General features: G+C 42.1%; 1 protein-coding gene across 1 annotated transcript in view; it reads left to right on the top strand.

Annotated features, from left to right (window-relative positions):
• Positions 1-17,944, top strand: part of TRPC3 (transient receptor potential cation channel subfamily C member 3) — an 88,009-nt gene that overhangs the window by 16,063 nt on the left and 54,002 nt on the right. The window contains exon 2 of the mRNA XM_053257302.1: positions 695-1,466. Within this exon, the coding sequence (XP_053113277.1) occupies positions 695-1,466 (772 nt within the window). The remainder of the gene's footprint in view (positions 1-694; positions 1,467-17,944) is intronic.

Raw genomic sequence — 17,944 nt, 5'->3', positions numbered from 1 at the left:
ATCTTAGGCAGCACAATATATTCTCTGCTATTGAGCTGTGGCTCCTTCCAGACCAGGTGGTGTGGCCAGTGGTCCGTGGATCTCTGGATGGGTTCAAGAAGGTGAGAACTGGGAAAGTAGCCAGTCACAAGCAGTGTTCCCTCTAACAGGAATTCCCAGATGTTGTTCACTACAATTCCCATAATCCCCAAGCAAAAGCCACTGCAGCTGTGAATTCTGGGAGTTGAAGTCAACATCTGGGAATCCCTTTTAGAGGGAACACTGGTCATAACCCAGAATTACTGAAGGTCACAAAGGGCATTGGTATGACTGCACTGTTTTTGTAGGTGGATCGTTATGGTGTTGCTGTGAAGCATGTGAATATTGAGTTCTTGTTTACTGAATCCTATTACCTCCACACATTTCCATTGGCAATAGCCTTTGAAACATCCACTATGGCTAAGTTTAAAGAGGAGGAGCAGGAGTAACAGCAACTGGTAGGAATGAATTTGAACCTGTGTTTCCCAATGAAGCAGGTGTCTGAGCCAGACTATTTCCAATGCCCTCATTTCTTGTTAATACATCCCTGGGCAATGGATCAAAGTGGCCAACAATAAACCCAGGCAGACAGATGTGGATGCTATCTCATAAATGTCTATAGATGCTGGAGTGGTTCTGTCATAAAATCCCCACAGCGATTATTTCTTTTTATTAGGTTGGTGGATGGAAGCCCTTCTTTACGACGTATGACTGTAATGCGGGAAAAGGGAAGGCGACAAGCAATTAGAGGTCCCGCCTTTATGTTCAATGAGAGGGGCACAAGCCTGACTGCAGAGGAAGAGCGCTTTCTGGATGCAGCAGAGTATGGGAACATCCCTGTGGTGCGCAAGATGCTGGAAGAGTCAAAAACACTAAATGTCAACTGTGTTGATTACATGGGCCAGAATGCCTTGCAGCTTGCTGTGGGGAATGAACATTTGGAAGTGACAGAGCTTCTGTTAAAAAAGGAGAACCTGGCACGGATTGGAGATGCCCTACTGCTTGCAATCAGCAAAGGGTATGTCCGGATTGTGGAAGCAATCTTGAATCATCCTGGGTTTGCAGCCAGTAAGCGACTGACTCTAAGCCCCTGTGAGCAGGAACTCCAGGATGATGACTTTTATTCTTATGATGAGGACGGCACCCGCTTCTCCCCGGACATCACCCCAATCATTTTAGCAGCCCATTGTCAGAAGTATGAGGTAGTGCACATGTTGTTAATGAAAGGTGCGAGGATAGAGAGACCTCATGATTATTTCTGCAAATGCAATGACTGCACTGAGAAACAAAAGCATGATTCTTTTAGTCATTCCAGGTCAAGGATAAATGCCTATAAGGGACTGGCGAGTCCTGCCTACCTGTCCCTGTCTAGTGAAGATCCAGTTCTCACTGCTCTGGAACTCAGTAATGAGCTTGCCAAATTGGCCAATATTGAAAAAGAATTCAAGGTAAGTCTTAACTTTTTCAAACCTTCTCTATCTGCTGCATTGGCTTCCATGGATTCAGATACTTAAATTATGTTCTTGCATTTAATCTGATCCTGTTAATGTTGCTTCAGACCTTTAGGTAATCAATTTTGCTATAAAAAATACTTCAGCACTTAATATGAGCTGACTGTAATCAGAAGAACACATTACTCCCCCACCCCCAGAATAAATGAAAACTGGTTTGTTCGCTGTAACAGAAAATAATTTTTATTGAAGTGCACTCAGTCAAAATAATGCATTCTGAGCAACCAGCAAAACTCTACTTTTTTTAGTCTAGCTTCTAAATGAATATTCTTCTGTCTATTCACACCTTTTGAATGCTGTTTACAAGTTATGAAAACTACATGCATTTGTCATTTCCTTATTAGAACACTACAGTGTTCATTTATCTTCCAGAAATGTACTAGTGTGTTGAGACCAGCTGTTAAAATCTGTACAGATGTACCACCTCTCATTCTGCTTTTTTATTTATATCTGTTATAGTGCCAAAGAATGCTAATTACTCTTTTTTCAGATTATTCATAATTAGACTGATAAATGTTTCTGTCTTTCTGACTTTTCATACCTCACACAGTTACAAAGAATAGCCCTATCTGAGGCAGATCTATCTATGTAAAAGAAACTGGGTCAGAGGATGCAGGTTGTAAATAACATATTTATATAAACGGCACTACTTAGCTGTAGCAGATATTTTAATGGGGTCCTTCTGGTTCACTGTGGGATTCTGCTTCTTTAATTAACTTTTCCCCTAAATTATTGTGAGGAAGCAAAAGATGCATTAATCTTTGAAGCCTGTTCTGAGTCTGAAGAGCTGTGAAAAGATATGTGTGTTGGAGGATGGGACGGTGGTAATAGTACGTATATGGTTGTTGTATGCCTTGTAACAGCAGCAAAGGATCACTATGGTTCCATATATAATATACAACTCCAAATCTACCAAACCCAGCTATAGTGCAATTCAGCTCCTCCAGTGGCACTTCCAATGTAGAGTTTGCTTATGATGCAGGAAAGTTATGTTTAAAATTTCAAGTTTGATATTAATATGCATGGCATTAATTAGGATTCAAAGAGAGTTATATTTAATTACCTCCTGTTTTATACATACTTTTTTTACAATGCTTGGCTTCTGGTGTAATTTGTCTTGCAATGCAGCAGTTTGTTTTACTTTATTATATTACAGCTTTGTAAATCTTCTGTATTTTATATGCAATGTTATGGTGATCCTGTGTAGCATTGTACTGTCTTTTGTGTGCATACTTGGAAATTGCCTTTCTTTCTTGCTCGTTCTGCGTGATCACCTTGACTATTATTAGAGTTAGGATGATAGTGTTGGAAGGAAGATTGCAATGCTGAGAAGCCCTGACTTTCAGCTATTTACAGGTACAAGAATTTCTTTCAAGTCTAGCCTCTGGTAACACTACTGCTAATAAAGCAATATTTATGCAGATGACAGAAACATGAAGTTTTGATGTCGTGAATATAACTGAGCGTACATTATATTATTAATGGAACAAACGTTTGGTGCTGTGATAGTCTGGAGGTGATATAGACTGATATAGGCAATATAGATTGAAGCAAACAATGACAGCATTATGGAACTTCCCTTGCTTTCACCAGAATTAGCAAGTACAACATAGAACTCTTCTTCATGACTGAGAAAGTTGTGGGCTTACTGAAGTAGAGGAGCTGGGAGTGGTTGGGCTGAGGAGATGTGTCTGGGAAAGCAGAAGAGTGGGGATGTCGGGGGCAGTGATTTCACGGGTAGCGGGCAGAGGGAGATATGGTGGTTAGGGATGTGTGAATTGATTTGGGTACAAATCAATTTGTACCCAAATCTAGCTGATTTGGGTGATTTTGAGACAGAACAAATCACCTCTGTGGTCCATTTGCTAGATTTGGGTCCAAATCGAATTGCGCCAGATTTGAATCGAACCAAGATTCAGATCTGTCCTATTAATTTCCCCAGATTCCCAGCTTTCATTTTAAAAAAAGATTTTTAAAAAGCTAAAAGATTTTTTAAAAGCTAGCCCTTGTATAAGTGGGGTTATTGAGCAAAATGTGTAGTCACTATTTTTCAAGTGTTGGGATTCTTTGGTGTCTAATAACCTTTTCTCATAATGAATCCCTGTGAGGATTCATTATACACCAAAGAGTCTAAACACCTCAAAAATCCCTAAAATACAAACTGAGTACCCAATGGCTTGCAGGTTTGGTGGGGGGGGGTAGTTGGAACATGGGATGCCACTAATTCCCCACCCCCACCTGCAAAGCAGTGGGGTCAAAATGAACAGAAGAAATGAAGGCTTATAATGATTCCTCATAGGGATTCATTATGTGGAAAGGTTATTAGACACCAAAGAATCTAAACACTTCAATATTCAATATTCACTTCAATATTCAATATTCAATAAACACTTCAATCATAAACAATTCAATAAATATTCAACATTCAATATTCAATATTCAATAAAAACTTCAATATTCCTGAAAAATAAATGAAAGCTGGGGGGGGGTCCATGTTAGGGTTAGGATAGGGTGACTTCGAATCTTTATTATTTTCTATGGCAGAAGTATACAAAATCAGTAAAAACTTTTAAAAACTCATTAAAAATCAGTCAAGGAAGTGATCTGGAAGTGGGGGAGTTTGCGATAACTCCCTTGTCATGGACAAATCATCATCTGGTGGGGCTTAATTTGACTGCTCTATCTACTCTCTGCAGGGGTGATGGACCAATTAGAATAGTCCACCCCTGGAGGCTTATGAAACAGCCATTTTCGGACACTTAGTTTCCAGACAGCCCTTGGGGAATTTCCAGTGTTCAGAGCTGATGACTCTGTGACAAGGCCTTTGTGAATCTCTGGAACGTGGAAAAAGTCCACCCTCTCTGACTTGTTAGAACCCGATCTGCTCCTTGGTTTTCCTTGGAGCTTAGGGCAGTGAAATAACTCAGACAACAGCTGGAACGATGCTAGAGGTAGAGTTGTGATTAATCCAACTGAACATGGGTTATAGCCTGTTTTCAGGACTACTCCATAGCAATGAGGGTGGCGAAGAAACATTTTTTCTCCACCTACATTGCATCTTCTCAGTGCAGACCGGTGGAGCTGTTTCATGTAACAAAGACATTGCTCCACATCTCCCCAGGTAATGGGGGAGGAATAATCTACAGCCTGTTGTGATCAGTTTTGCATAGGTACATAGGAAGCAGCCGTTGTTAGACCATTGGTCCATCTAGCTCAGTATTGTTTACACAGACTAGCAGTGATTTTTCTAAGGTTGCAGTGTCTCTCAGCCCTATCTTGGAGATGCCAGAGAGGGCACTTGGAACCTTCCTCCTTCATGCAAGCATGCAGATGCTCTTGCCAGAGCGTCTCCATCCTTTAAGGGGAATAACTTACAGTGTTCGCATGTCTCCTATTCAAAAACAGGGTGGACCCTGCATTCATGCTTGCTACCACAAGACCAGCTCTCCTCTTGCACCACCTCCTTGCATGTCACTTTATCTACAAAGTTGCTGACATTCCTGCTGATTTGGATTTCAGGGTTATGGCAGTACCAGCAGATGTGCCGTGGGTACCACCATCTGGTCCTGTTTTGTTGGATTATTTTCAATTAGTGCAGCCTAAGGATGTGGACAACATCCTGGGCAGTGTGTGGGTGACATCATATGCTCTTGACCTTTGTCCTTCATGGCTAATAAAATCTGCCAGATTGTAATTCATGGCTAATAAAATCTGGCAGATGGTTGGAGGCTATAATCAGTGCGTCATTAAAGGAGGGCAAGATACCACCATACTTCAAGGAGGTGATGGTAAGACCATTACTAAAAAAATTCCTCCCTTTGATCTATCCAACCTGGACAACTATAAACCTGTTTCTAACCTTGCCTTTTTGGTGGCATCGGGATGTGGTGGCATCCCGGCTCCAGAGGGTTTTGGATGATATGGATTATCTATATCCTTTTCAGTTTGGCTTCCTTCCTGGATATAGGACTGAAACTGCCTTGGTTGCCCTAGTGGATTACCTACATTGGGAGCTTGATGGGGTATTGTGCCCCTGTTGGTTCTGCTGGGCCTCTCAGCAGTGTTCGATGGCATCGACCATGGTATCCTTGTGGACCGTCTCCCATGTATAGGGATTGGAGGTACTGCTTTGGAGTGGCTTCGGTCCTTTCTTGGGGGGAGGGCCCAGAAGGTGGTGCTGGAGGACTACTGCTCAGCTCCTTGGCCTGTGGGATCCTGCAGTGTTCAGTTTTGTCCCTCATGCTGTTCAACATCTACATGAAATTGCTGGAAGAGGTCATCCGGGGACTTTTATTGAGTTGTCAACAATATGCAGATGACACTCAGCACTATCTTTCCTTACTACCTGATCTTAGAGAGGCAGTGGATGTCCTAAGCTGGGGGCTGGAGGCAGTGATGGGTTGGTTGTGGACTAATAAACTGAGATTGAATCTGGGCAAGACAGAGGTGCTGTTGGTCAATAGGAGAGCCAGTCGGGATAAGGGGGTTCTACTGGTTCTAGATGGGGTTGCATTCCCCTTGAAAGAGCAGGCACACAGCTTGGGGGTATTGCTGGATCTGGCTATGCTTTTGGATGCTCAGGTGGAGGCGGTGGCCAGGGGTGCCTTTACACAGTTTCAGCTCGTACTCTAGCTGTGTCCCTTTCTTGAGGAGATCTGGCCACAGTTAGGCACACCTTAGTCACATCATGGCTGGATTACTGTAACACGCTTTACGTGGGACTGCCTTTGAAGAATATTTGGAAACTGCAGTTAGTGCAAAATGTGGCACACCTAGGATTTTATCCAGAGCCGCCTGCTGGGATTGTATTATACCCATTTTGAAAGAGCTACATTGGCTGCCAATTAGCTTCCACGTCCAATTCAAGGGGCTGGTTTTGACCTTTAAGGCCCTTAACGTTTTGGGCCCTGGATATCTGAGAAACCTCCTGCTCCCAAGGGTTTCTGCCTGCTTGACAGTGTCATCAAAGGGGGCTGTGCTAAGAATGAGGGAGGCTCGGCTGTCGTGCACACAGAACAGGGCCTTCTCAGTTATTGCCCTCAGGCTTTGAAATGCTCTCCTGGTGAGCATCTGCTTCTCAGTCTCCATCACAGTTTTTAGAAAGCAAGTGAAATCCTGGCTTTTTACCCAGGCTTTTATGAGTGTTGCTTTTTTTGCTGTTGCTCTGTATTTTATGGTCTTATAGTATATGTTTTAAAAACACTTTTAATTAGATTTGTATTTTGATATTCCAATTTTAATATTTTATTGTGTAACTGTTTTACAGTTTTATATGGTTTTAAATGTTTTGTAAACCACCTTGAGATTGTATAATGTAAGGCGGTATAAAAATCTTACAATAAATAATCTGCTAAGGTGTCAGCTTTGACTTACACTCAGAAAATGCAATATTTATGAAAAAGTATTTGATGGAAGAGTTTTTGATGAAAACTGTTTGATTTTCATCAAAAGTATTTCATGAAAGATTACAATTCGGTCTTGCAATATCTCTCTAGTGCTGCCTCATAGAAACTCCATTCTTTGCTTTTCTGTCTTGTACCTGTATAAAAACTCGAGATCGAAAAATGCATCATATAAAGGCTGTTCTCATGATGATTACTAGGATAGGAGAAGCCCCTGACACTAGTTTGGGAGTTGTGCATGTTCCCGATTGGTCATCCTGGGAATTCAACAAGTAAGGAAGGAAGAGGGGGAAATGCTTGTCTGTGAGCTGAATATGGAGATGGGAGGTACAGGGTACCTGTACAAAAGTACAAAAGCCATTTTCGCTGGGGATTCTGGGAGTAGTAGTCATCAACATCTGGGAATCCTTCTTAGAAGGAAAATTGGATCTGGGTACACATTCTGGGCTTGCTGCTGCTGCCTGCCTCCATACCCAGCTCGCAAATGCGTATATCTTGCTTATAGAATTCTCACAATGGTCAAACCAGGCATTGTGAGAACTAGGGTTGGAGGCTTCTCCTGCTCTAGTGATCATTGTGAGAACAGTCCTGTTTACTAAATTCCTTGGATACTAACTCATATAATAACAAATTAAAGCCACAGCTAAGGCAAACACTATGTGACAACCGAGAGGTATGAATGCCTCTCTGGCCTCATTAAATTTTTACAAATAGCAGCTGCAAAGGCCCCAATTCAGATTTGGTCCATAGCACGGAGAAGAGATGGTTAAACTCTTTCCTAATGAAAATTACATCTGCAAAGCTGCTATTTGCCCTGTTAGGGAAAACATATGTGCATTTATGCATCTGTTAATATGTCTATTTTATCTCTAAAAGCATAGCTACTAAAGTACATTGGTTTGGGAAAGGTCTTAGAAGACAGACAGGAAATGTTAAAACAAATCTTGATAAATATATAATATATAATTTCTCTAATGTGTTTATTTTTCATTAATAGGGCGAACCTTTGGAAGTTCTACTATTGTTGTAAGCTGCCATGAATTATTTTATGAAGAGTGGCAGCATATAAATCTTTTAAATAAATAGGTATTGATTAAACTCTTGGAGGCTAGAATGGAATTTGATTACAAAGCACAATGACTGAGTTCTAAGGAAACCCCAACAGCCAACTTCTGCCTGCAATTGCTTCCTACTTAGATTATGTTTGACAGGAGTGCCCTTCAATGCCCGGGAATCTTGCGGTAGGCTAGAGCTGGATTAAAAGACTGCTGTATTAGAACAAGGCATGTTGGTGCCCAGCATTGAATGAGGCTCTTGTGTGAGGGAGACACTTGGTAGATACAGCTTCTTCCTGCCCCGTTATTTTTAGGATAGGGAAAGTTGCAGCAGAAGGATTTCCTTGTCACACCGCTACTAAAGGTACATGAATTAAACAGGTTGACAGTAGGCAACTTTAAATGGTGGAATAAGGTTGTATAAGTGAAACAATGATGATACCTTTGGGGAGTGTAATGTAACTCATCAGTGCAGTGAAGCAAAAACAAAATGCTGCACAATAACATTAACACAACAGCAGCATCAAAATAACACCTGAGAAGAAGCAAGGGCCAATCTGCCCCATATATAGACTCATGGCCTACAAAATAGGTTTAGTACCAGGAGGGTGCAACGATCCCAAACTGATGCTCACATTCTCCACCCTTGAGCAAACATGGCAGCTCTCTGAGAGTCTGTGTGCCGCCTTCTGCTACAGGCAAAATGCTTCTCTTTTTGAATGGGTGGGGGTTCTGACTGAGTCCAAGCTGCTGCATTTTCTGGAAGCAGCGTAAGTCATTTTGTTAGGCAGGCCTTTGGTAGCTGGGGATGGGAATTGGACTTCAAGTGTAGGCATATGCTGTGTGTGTTACATTTTTTAATAATCTGTTTGAGCTAATTGGTGGGTTATGGTAGAAGCCACCGCTCTGGAAGTGTGCCCTAGGTGCCTTGCCATCCAAGAGCCAAACTGCTCGTGATGTTGAACCCCTCATGAAAAGATGGACTTAAACCAGCAAGTGGATTGGAAATGGCCCTTTTATGTCCAAACACAGTTCTTGGGACCTTGATTTGGCTTGTTACTGTGTCGTGCAATGAAGATGTAGTTTCTCCTGGGCCATTTTTTGTGCTGAAAATATTCCCCCAAGTAACTATTTGCTTCAGGATATTCAGAATACCACAACTCTGGACAGAACGTAGCTAATGCACTGACAGTTGTGGAAGCAGAGTAAGAGAGGGCATACAGTTCTGTCACAGGTTTTAATTGATTGCTTGCTGTTCCAGGAGGTTTTTTTTCTCAAGTCGCACAGCTTGCTAGAGAAGGATTTTCTGCTTCAAAATGGAGGTGGAATGTCACTTGAATCGTGCACTCGATTTTATTGCCATTTGAGGCACAGCAAATGTAAAAAGTCTTTGCCTTATTCTGCTGCAAATTCCTGTATGTTTGGAATAGATGAGTTCCAGGATTCTCACTAGCACTGTTGGCAACCATAAGGAAGTGTTTAGTCTATTAAAATTATTGCTACTTTGCAGCATTTAAGTCTTCTAATAGTGTACCTTAAAAGAACAGAAACTGCTGTTAGTCAGATTATCTTTTGTCAAGGAGATATAGCTGGCATTAATAGGTCTTTATAAAAGTTTTGGCATGATTAAGTGGAAAGAGTAATGCTGAGAAAACCGAATGATTAAAAGGTAGTGCCAGTAGCCTGGGATTGTTTCTTGATGGCTTGTGCCAATCCTGACATTTGCAAAGTCCTTCTCAGTATTGCACTGTGCTCACAGAGAGTTTTTGTAAGTAAAGTGAAGTGTTCCGTCAAGTCGATGTCGACTCCTGGCGACCACAGAGCCCTGTGGTTGTCTTTGGTAGAATACAGGAGAGGTTTACCATTTCCATCTTTCATGCAGTATGAGATGAGATGATGCCTTTCAGCATCTTCCTATATTGCTGCTGCCCGATATAGGTGTTTCCCATAGTCTGGGAAACATACCCGTGGGGATTTGAACTGGCAACCTCTGGCTTGCTAGTCAAGCCATTTCCCTGCTGCACCATTAGGTGGTACAATTATTTTTAAAGCAGGCCTGCTCAACTTTGGCCCCCCAGCTGTTCTTGGACTACAACTCCTATAATCCTCAGTCACAGTGGCCAATAGGCAGTAATTATGGGAGTTGTAGGTCAACATCTGCAGGAGGGCTGAAGTTGAGGTGCCCTGCTTTAAAGCAATAATAAATTTTACCAGCTGGTGTTGATACCTTTGCGTGTGTGCGCTCTCGCTCTCTCTTTCTCTCTCTCCCCCCCCAGGAAATACTTTTATGGAGTTCTGTTTGTAGCTTTAAACATCCTCATTCTTTCTCTTTCTTTCTCACACACACCCCTCCCCCCTCCATACAAGTATTTTCTGGATCCAGAAGGATGCTGTTAATCAAAAGGAATTGTATACATTTATTGTTGATTAACAAACAGAAATATATGCAAGACGTTTCGGCTTCCGCCTTCTTCATAGGAAGCTGCCATAAACTGAGTCAGACCATAGGTCTATCTAGCTCAGTATTGTCTACACAGACTGGCAGCGGCTTCTCCAAGGTTGCAGGCAAGAGTCTCTCTCAGCCCTGTCTTGGAGATGCTAGGGAGGGAACTTGAAACCTTCTGCTCTTCCCAGAGTGGCTCCATCCCCTAAGGGGAATATCATACAGTGCTCACACATCAAGTCTCCCATTCATATGCAACCAGGGCAAACCCTGCTTAGCTAAGGGGACACGTCATGATTGCTACCACAACTCTAGCTCTCCTCTCTTCAGTTGCTCTGATGTTATATGAAATGTACAGCAGCTGCAGTAAGAGTTATAGAATGCCCATGATGGAGTGTTTAGCAGACTAGAATTGGGCCTCTCATCCCAGACGTCGGGCATGGTTTGCTCGCCTTTAAAACGCAGGGAGAGTTGCTCTAGCTGTGCTGTGAATGCGGTGCTGGGTGGATTTTACCTGCAAACCACACCCCCTGTGTCTGATGTCAGACGCTGATGTGACATACTGGGTGTAGCTAGGGGGGCTGCGGCAGGAAGCTGTACCCAGGCCGCTGCTGGCCTCCCTCTGCACCTGATTTCATACGCTCTTCCAGTCCTGGTACTCTTGAAAGTAGATTGTGTCACAGAGATAGATGTAGGTGACCCATCATTTTGAATCACATCAGTGTGATCCTAGACTGCTGAACCACTCCATCTTGGATATTCTACAACTCTTACTGCAGCTGCTGTACTCTTACTGCTGTAAGAAGACGGAAGCTGACATTTCTTGCACATTATATTTCTGTTTGTTAATCAACAGTAAATTATACATATTTACCACCAGGTCTCTGCAGTAGATGGAACACTACATTCTCTCCCTGTGGTCTCCCCTCCTCTGCTTTTTGTTGCTATAAGTAATACAAATATTTTTATTTATTCACTTACTTACTTATATCCCACTCTTCCTCCAAGGAGCTCACAGTGGTGTACATGGTTATTTTTATCCTCACAACAACCCTGTGATGTAGGTTAGGCTGAGAGATACATGCCTGGCCCAGAGTCACCCAGTGAGTTTTATGGTTGAATGGGGATTTGAACTCTGGTCTTCCTGGTCCTAGTCCAACACTCTAACCACTGTGCTTCTGTTGAGATTGTTGAGCCATGCTTTTCCATTTACTCTATAAATGTCTATCCAACGGGAGCCTCACACATGATCACTTCCTCCCCCTCCTACCTTGCTTGTACCTCACAGATAATCAAAAATTGGGAGAGTGCTCAGGTCCCAGACTTGAATAGGACACTTGTCCTACCCTATTGAGGGTTGTATGAACTGCCTTATAAAGTAGGGAATATGTCTGCCACAATATCAGTAAGCTATCTACATATCTCTTAATGTTGTATTAATGTATTAACTCATATGTGTGTTTATCAAAATAAAACAATAACATCTGAATATCAGTTGAAACAATAATTAAGTTAAAACTACAGCCAGCAATTTAAAAAAGAAAGCAAAACTGCAGATAAAACAATGGCATAGCATCAAAGCACCAAGATTATGGAGCTTTGATTATGATTAAACACACATATGAGTATAAAATCAGATGGGAGGCACAACCAATTAAATATGAAATAGTGTTTTACATGCTGCTCACCTTCCAAAGAAATCAGAGTAGTTCTGGGTTCCAGGGTGGGTGGGGGCTTTCTACCCAGTTCCTAGCCACAGTCATGCCCAGATCTCCATAGCTTCATTGTTTGAACTACACAGGCACCTTCAGACCATTAATGGGGTAGGTTGTAGGTCAGGTTTTTGCAGGGTCTTGCAGAAAAGGATAAATGGTATTTGTGATTAATCGAATTATTTGATGATTGCTAATTTTTCAAAATGAATTTATCATTAAAAGGGCATATTTCAGATAATTAAAGGTGAAAAACAGCAAGAAGAAGCCTGTGGGGTAATGCTCTAGAAAATGTTTAAATACTTTTCAAATATTGGGTCTTAATTTAAAGTCATTTTAAAGTAAAGACTAGTTTTGTATAAAAATGCCCAGGTGACCATTAGGTAGCAAATTCAAAGGTAACACAGTATAGACAGTATTTAATTAAAGAATTTGTTTTATTAAGAAGAGTCCAAAATGATTTAAAGATTTTGAAAAATCAGTGGATTTGGTGCAAGGGCAAAAGCAAAATAAAGAATTGTTTTTCAAAAATCTGGAAATAGGATTAACAATGTAAGTTCATTGCTATTAAGATTGCAATCCTAAAATTGCTCATTAGGGAGCAAGTTCCATTGAACTTCGTAGAACTTACTTCTGAGTAAATATACATAGGATTGTTCTGTATACAGAGAGTACAATTCATCTGGTACTGTTGTTGAAATCTTCACTTCAATAGAGTTTGCATGGAGACCCCTTGTGAGACCAATTGAAATGAACTGAGGCTGCACTGCAGTGGCATCTGGTGAATTGTGTCTACAGGTGGCAGTGCTGAATCATGCCCAAGTCCCATTTATTGTGTAGCGAGATAATACATTCGAAAAATGGTAAAGGCTTGAGTTTCCTTGGCTCCGTTTATTTTTAATCTAGTCCATGAAGAATGGACTTTATTGAAGTTATAATGTTACTGAAGCATATGAGATGTTGTAGAAATGGACCTCAAAGCAGAATAAGAGTGATAAACTATTTAAGTGTAGGGAGAATGAGTAGCAATATCCTGTGGATGAAAGATTTAAGCATAGATGAAAGAAATACAGAAAGAAAGTGAAACTATTAAAGTGTGTGTTTATGTTCTCTAAAATCAGTTGCTCAGATGGATATACATAGCCAATTTTGCAGAAGAGGTGATGAAAATAAAAGCTCTGAAAGTGAAGGAGTCTTGGGAATGCTTCACAATTGCAAAAGGAAGTCAATTTGATAAATTGAGACACAGTAATAGATATTCCGTGAAGATAAGCAGGAAGGGTAGGCTAAGAAAAAGATGTTTATGTCTGAGCAGCCAAGTGCAAAAAGTGTAAATGTTAGCAGTGGGGCTACAGGCAGCATTGACGTAACTAGAAACTATTTAATGTAAAGAATAGTCCACTGATAAATATGGTTGTGCTACTTAATGAGGGCAGGAAACCGTATACAGAAGAGCAATCGATGAGCCCTGGAAGGAAGGAATCTGAGCAGCCTTGCACAAATATATAGATAAAAGGAAGATGCACTGACAGTAACTGGAATTGAAGAGTCTTCCCAGTGATACAAAGACTGATAAGCTGCCATGATTGTACTGTCTCGTCTTTAACTATTTTGCGTGGTTGACGTTAGCAACTTCGAATTTATGTCTTGGTGGTAGCATTTGGAGGGAGTTGTATATGTTTGGTTTTTTTTTTGTTTTTTTAAGCCAATCTCTTTGGACAGCAATAGCTTCAGAAGCACTTGAAGTGCTGGTAATGTTTGGAGGGGGGCTGGCTCATGCTGGTTGCCTTGTGCCAAGAATTACCTTGGACAGGGGCGTAACTACCATTAGGCAAGGGGAGGCGGCTGCCTGGGGGCCCCCATGCCTCGAGGGGGCCCCCAGAGGCAAGTCACATGAGGCAAGTCACATGACTATATATTGTGAAGTGTGTGTGTGCATCAGCGAGGGGCCCATTTTAAAATTTTGTCTCTGGGCCCACTCCAGCATTGTTACACCCCTGACCTTGGGGTCATTTTCTGACGAATTGTAGAGCTGGCCACTGGAATCGTTTTCAGTACTTCAAGCTGTGTTGAAGCCTCTGCTCACAGAGACATGGCAAAACATAGTTAAAGGAAAGCAAGCTCCAGTGCCCCCAAAGATGTCTACAGAAAATTTGTGGGTGGGTATATTTCAGGGTGGGGGTGGGGTTTACAAGGCTGATTTAAGCCATTTTGTTCCATTCACTTCAATAGGAAGAAGTGGTTTCTGGATTACAGCTTATATGTGCAGAGGGAGATGTTTTCTATAGAAAAAATAGAAAATAGTTTCTAAAAAAATTAATACTGGGTTTTAAATGTTTTAAATGATTTTAATTGTTAATTGATTTGATATTTTAAATGGTTTTAATTGTAAACCAGATGCAAGCTTTGGGCAATATAGAAATGTTTTAAATAAATAAATAAAATAAAAGAGGCTTCCTTGGTTTTTGCAGTAAAAAATAATTCTTGTGCAAAAGACAGCTGGAGAGATGTGAAAAACAGTGGCTGGCATCCTGACTAATGCTGTACTTGTACAAGGATGTTGCACTGGTGTGAGACTGTCGCACTAGCAAGTAGCGCAAACTCTGATGCTTGTGTTCCATTTTTGCACAAGCATAAATAAATTTGTGTTTGTGCAACAAGGTGTCCTGCTTCTTCTGAGTAGTCTCTGTCCATCACACAGATGGGCTTCATGCTTGTGTGAAGAAATATTCGGAACCTATGGCTCCTCCCCTCCACTCCTAGTCATGTGCTCTGCACCCTTCTCCTCAGTTCTTTTTCATCCACCGAGGAAGATTCATCTCTAGAGAACCTTGTGAGCTTTAAAAATTCATTTAAAATTCACTTTTATTCTCTTTCTTATACTTTAATATTCAGTCATTCTCTTTTGTGTTTTGCTTTAGATCACATTTTTATTCCTCCCCCTTTTTCCCCTTGTGGGGAGGGAGGAAAACTGTTTTCCTGCCCAAATTGTATGGCCAAGAAAATTACCAGATAGCCAATCAGCTATCTCCTCTTCTGACGGCCACATTTTCTGTCTTTTCTGTCTGGGGGAATCCCATCTAGTGGCAGCCTGCTCCTACTGTCAAAATTTCACATGCCGGGTGAGGAAAAATAGAGTTTTGAGGCTCCACTTGTCTCTGTGGGAACGAGCTCTGTCAGCCCCCAGTACTATGGAGCATTCGGCCACTCAAGCAACGATTCACCAGGGGGTGATTAATGTCCCACAGGGAAAGCCTGGGACTCTGCCTCTGACTCCCTTAATATAGTGCCAGCTGCACCAGTGGTGCTACTTTCTCGGACCCTCAGTGGCTGATGGATACGGCGCCCCTGACTTTGCCACCCTCAGGTGATAGCCAGAGCCCCAAACCTGGGCTCCCTGATGCCAGGCAGCAGGCTCTGTCTCTTCCACAGAAGTGGCAAAAAGGAAAGAAAACTTCCTGATGTCGACATGCCGGCAAAGCCAAAAAAGAAGCGAGTGCCGAAGACTCCCAGTCCTGGACCCTTGTGCATGCGCAGACAGGACTCTGCTGGCTCTAGTGCCAGCAGCAGCCCATCCATCCGAGGCAGCTGCAGAGTCGAAGCATTCTTCACCCCCGGCGCTGAAGGCTCAGCTCGCGCTTGAAGAACTGCTGGGGCCAAAACCACCGTCCCGACGGTCCTGGGGCGAGGAGCAGACTATCCCAATTAGAGACATGGGGATTTTTAACTGCCCAGACCGAGCTGCCTCCCTGATGCTTTATCCAGACTGGGCTGCCTCCACTACAGGGTTAGAGAACTTATACCCATTTAGAATGGAGGCAGATTTGGAAGAGGAGTCTTGGCATTCCAGTTATTACAGATCGCAGGTTAACTCCCCTTGTCAGATTGGAGGAAGACCAAGAAGGTCCACAAATTCCCCCTACAGGTCCATGGGAGACTACAATTATGATTTACACTATGAGGACCCAGGGGTTGATAACCAGGCCTTATTGATTATCACACAGGGCCTCTGGGAGACATCCTCATCTGTCCCACCAACTTCATGTAAGTGGAAAATGTTTACAAAGTGCGAACTGAGGACTGCACAAGCACCCTGTTCCAAACTCAATAGTTGTAGAGGCAGCCCAGTCTAAGTCCAGATACTGGATGCTGTCCACTCCTATGGACAAGGAGGGCCGTAAGTTAGACTTGGTTGGCAGACGCTTGTATTCGAGTTCCACTCTTCAAATGGAGATTGCAAACTGTCAAGCGTGTATGTCACGTTACAGCCACCTATTGTGGGAAAAGCTCTTGCAGCATCTGGAGGCAATTCCATCTACAGAGAAGGAACCTATTCTAGCTCTGCAATGTGAAGCGTTTAAACCGAGCAAACGACGGTTGCACACATCACGTCATTCTACAGACTGTGCAGCCAGGGCTCTTGTAAGTTCTGTCTCTCTCTGGCGCCATGCGTGGCTGCATTCTTCTGGCTTGAGGCTAGGACTCGCATCAAGGACTTGCCCTTCGATGGCTTGGCCTTGTTCGGAAATCAGACAGACGAAACAATGGAATGTGTCCAAAAGTTAAGGAATTCTGCCAAATCTATAAGCCTGTCTTTATCAAAGGAATCCAGGTTTAACAGACCCTTTTGGACCCAGAAATCTTATTCAGCTCGCCAGTCCATGCTTTCAGGGTATGACCAGTCCTTTCGGCAGCCCCGCTACTCTCAGTACAAGAAGAGACCATTCTCCTCTGCCAAGTCCTCTCAGCCTAAGTCCAACTCTACCTCCTTCAGTAAAAGAGCCTGACTTCCCCCTGGATTGGAATGTGTCTTGACGCCATATCTGGATACCTGGGAAAGCATCACCTTGGACACTTGGGTCCAGACTATCATACGTTTAGGATACACGATAGAATTTATGGAGTGTCCCGAAATTAAACATGGTTCCGATTCAAAGTGTAGTGCAATGTGCCTGACTATCCAGTGTGTTGGCATGAATGTGCAGTCAGTAATTACAGCTGTCTAGCAAATCCTAATAAAAACATTTATTATTATTATTTCTTGTTTACACAGTCAGACAGGTGTTATTGACTGGTTTGTTTTATCCAGACATCGAGTCCTTCCCAAGGACCTGGGATGGCTGAATTTTATTGTCAGTTGTTATAGATATCATCGCAGAATATAGGCTGTTCCCAGTAAAGCTGCTTTTTGTAATTGGCTGATGGTGATTTCTGTGGCTCCTATGGTGTTGAGGTGCTCTTCAAGGTCTTTTGGAACTGCACCCAGGGTGCCAATTACCACTGGGATTATTTTGGTCTTTTTCTGCCACATCCTTTCAATTTCAATTTGTAGATCTTTGTATTTGGTAATTTTTTCTATTTCTTTTTCTTCTATTCTGCTATCCCCTGGTATTGCTATGTCGATTATTTTGACTTGTTTTTCTTTCTTCTCGACTACAGTTATATCTGGTGTATTGTGTGGCAGATGTTTGTCTGTTTGTAGTCAGAAGTCCCATCATATTTTTACATCTTCATTTTCTTCAACTTTTTCAATTTTATGGTTGCACCAATTTTGGGCTACAGGTAGCTTGTATTTTTTGCAGATGTTCCAGTGTATCATCCCTGCTACCTTGTCATGCCTTTGTTTGTAGTCAGTCTGTGTGATCTTTTTACAACAGCTGATATTATTATTATTATTATTATTATTATTATTATTATTACATTTTTATCCCACTCTTCCTCCAAGGAGCCCAGAGCGGTGTACTACATACTTGAGTTTCTCTTTCACAACAACCCTATGAAGTAGGTTAGGCTGAGAGAGAAG

This window comes from Hemicordylus capensis, chromosome 5 (assembly GCF_027244095.1).
Source record: "Hemicordylus capensis ecotype Gifberg chromosome 5, rHemCap1.1.pri, whole genome shotgun sequence".
NCBI lineage: Eukaryota > Metazoa > Chordata > Lepidosauria > Squamata > Cordylidae > Hemicordylus > Hemicordylus capensis.
The sequence above is the reverse complement of the archived record's forward strand: the minus strand, read 5'-3'. Positions and strand labels throughout refer to the sequence as shown.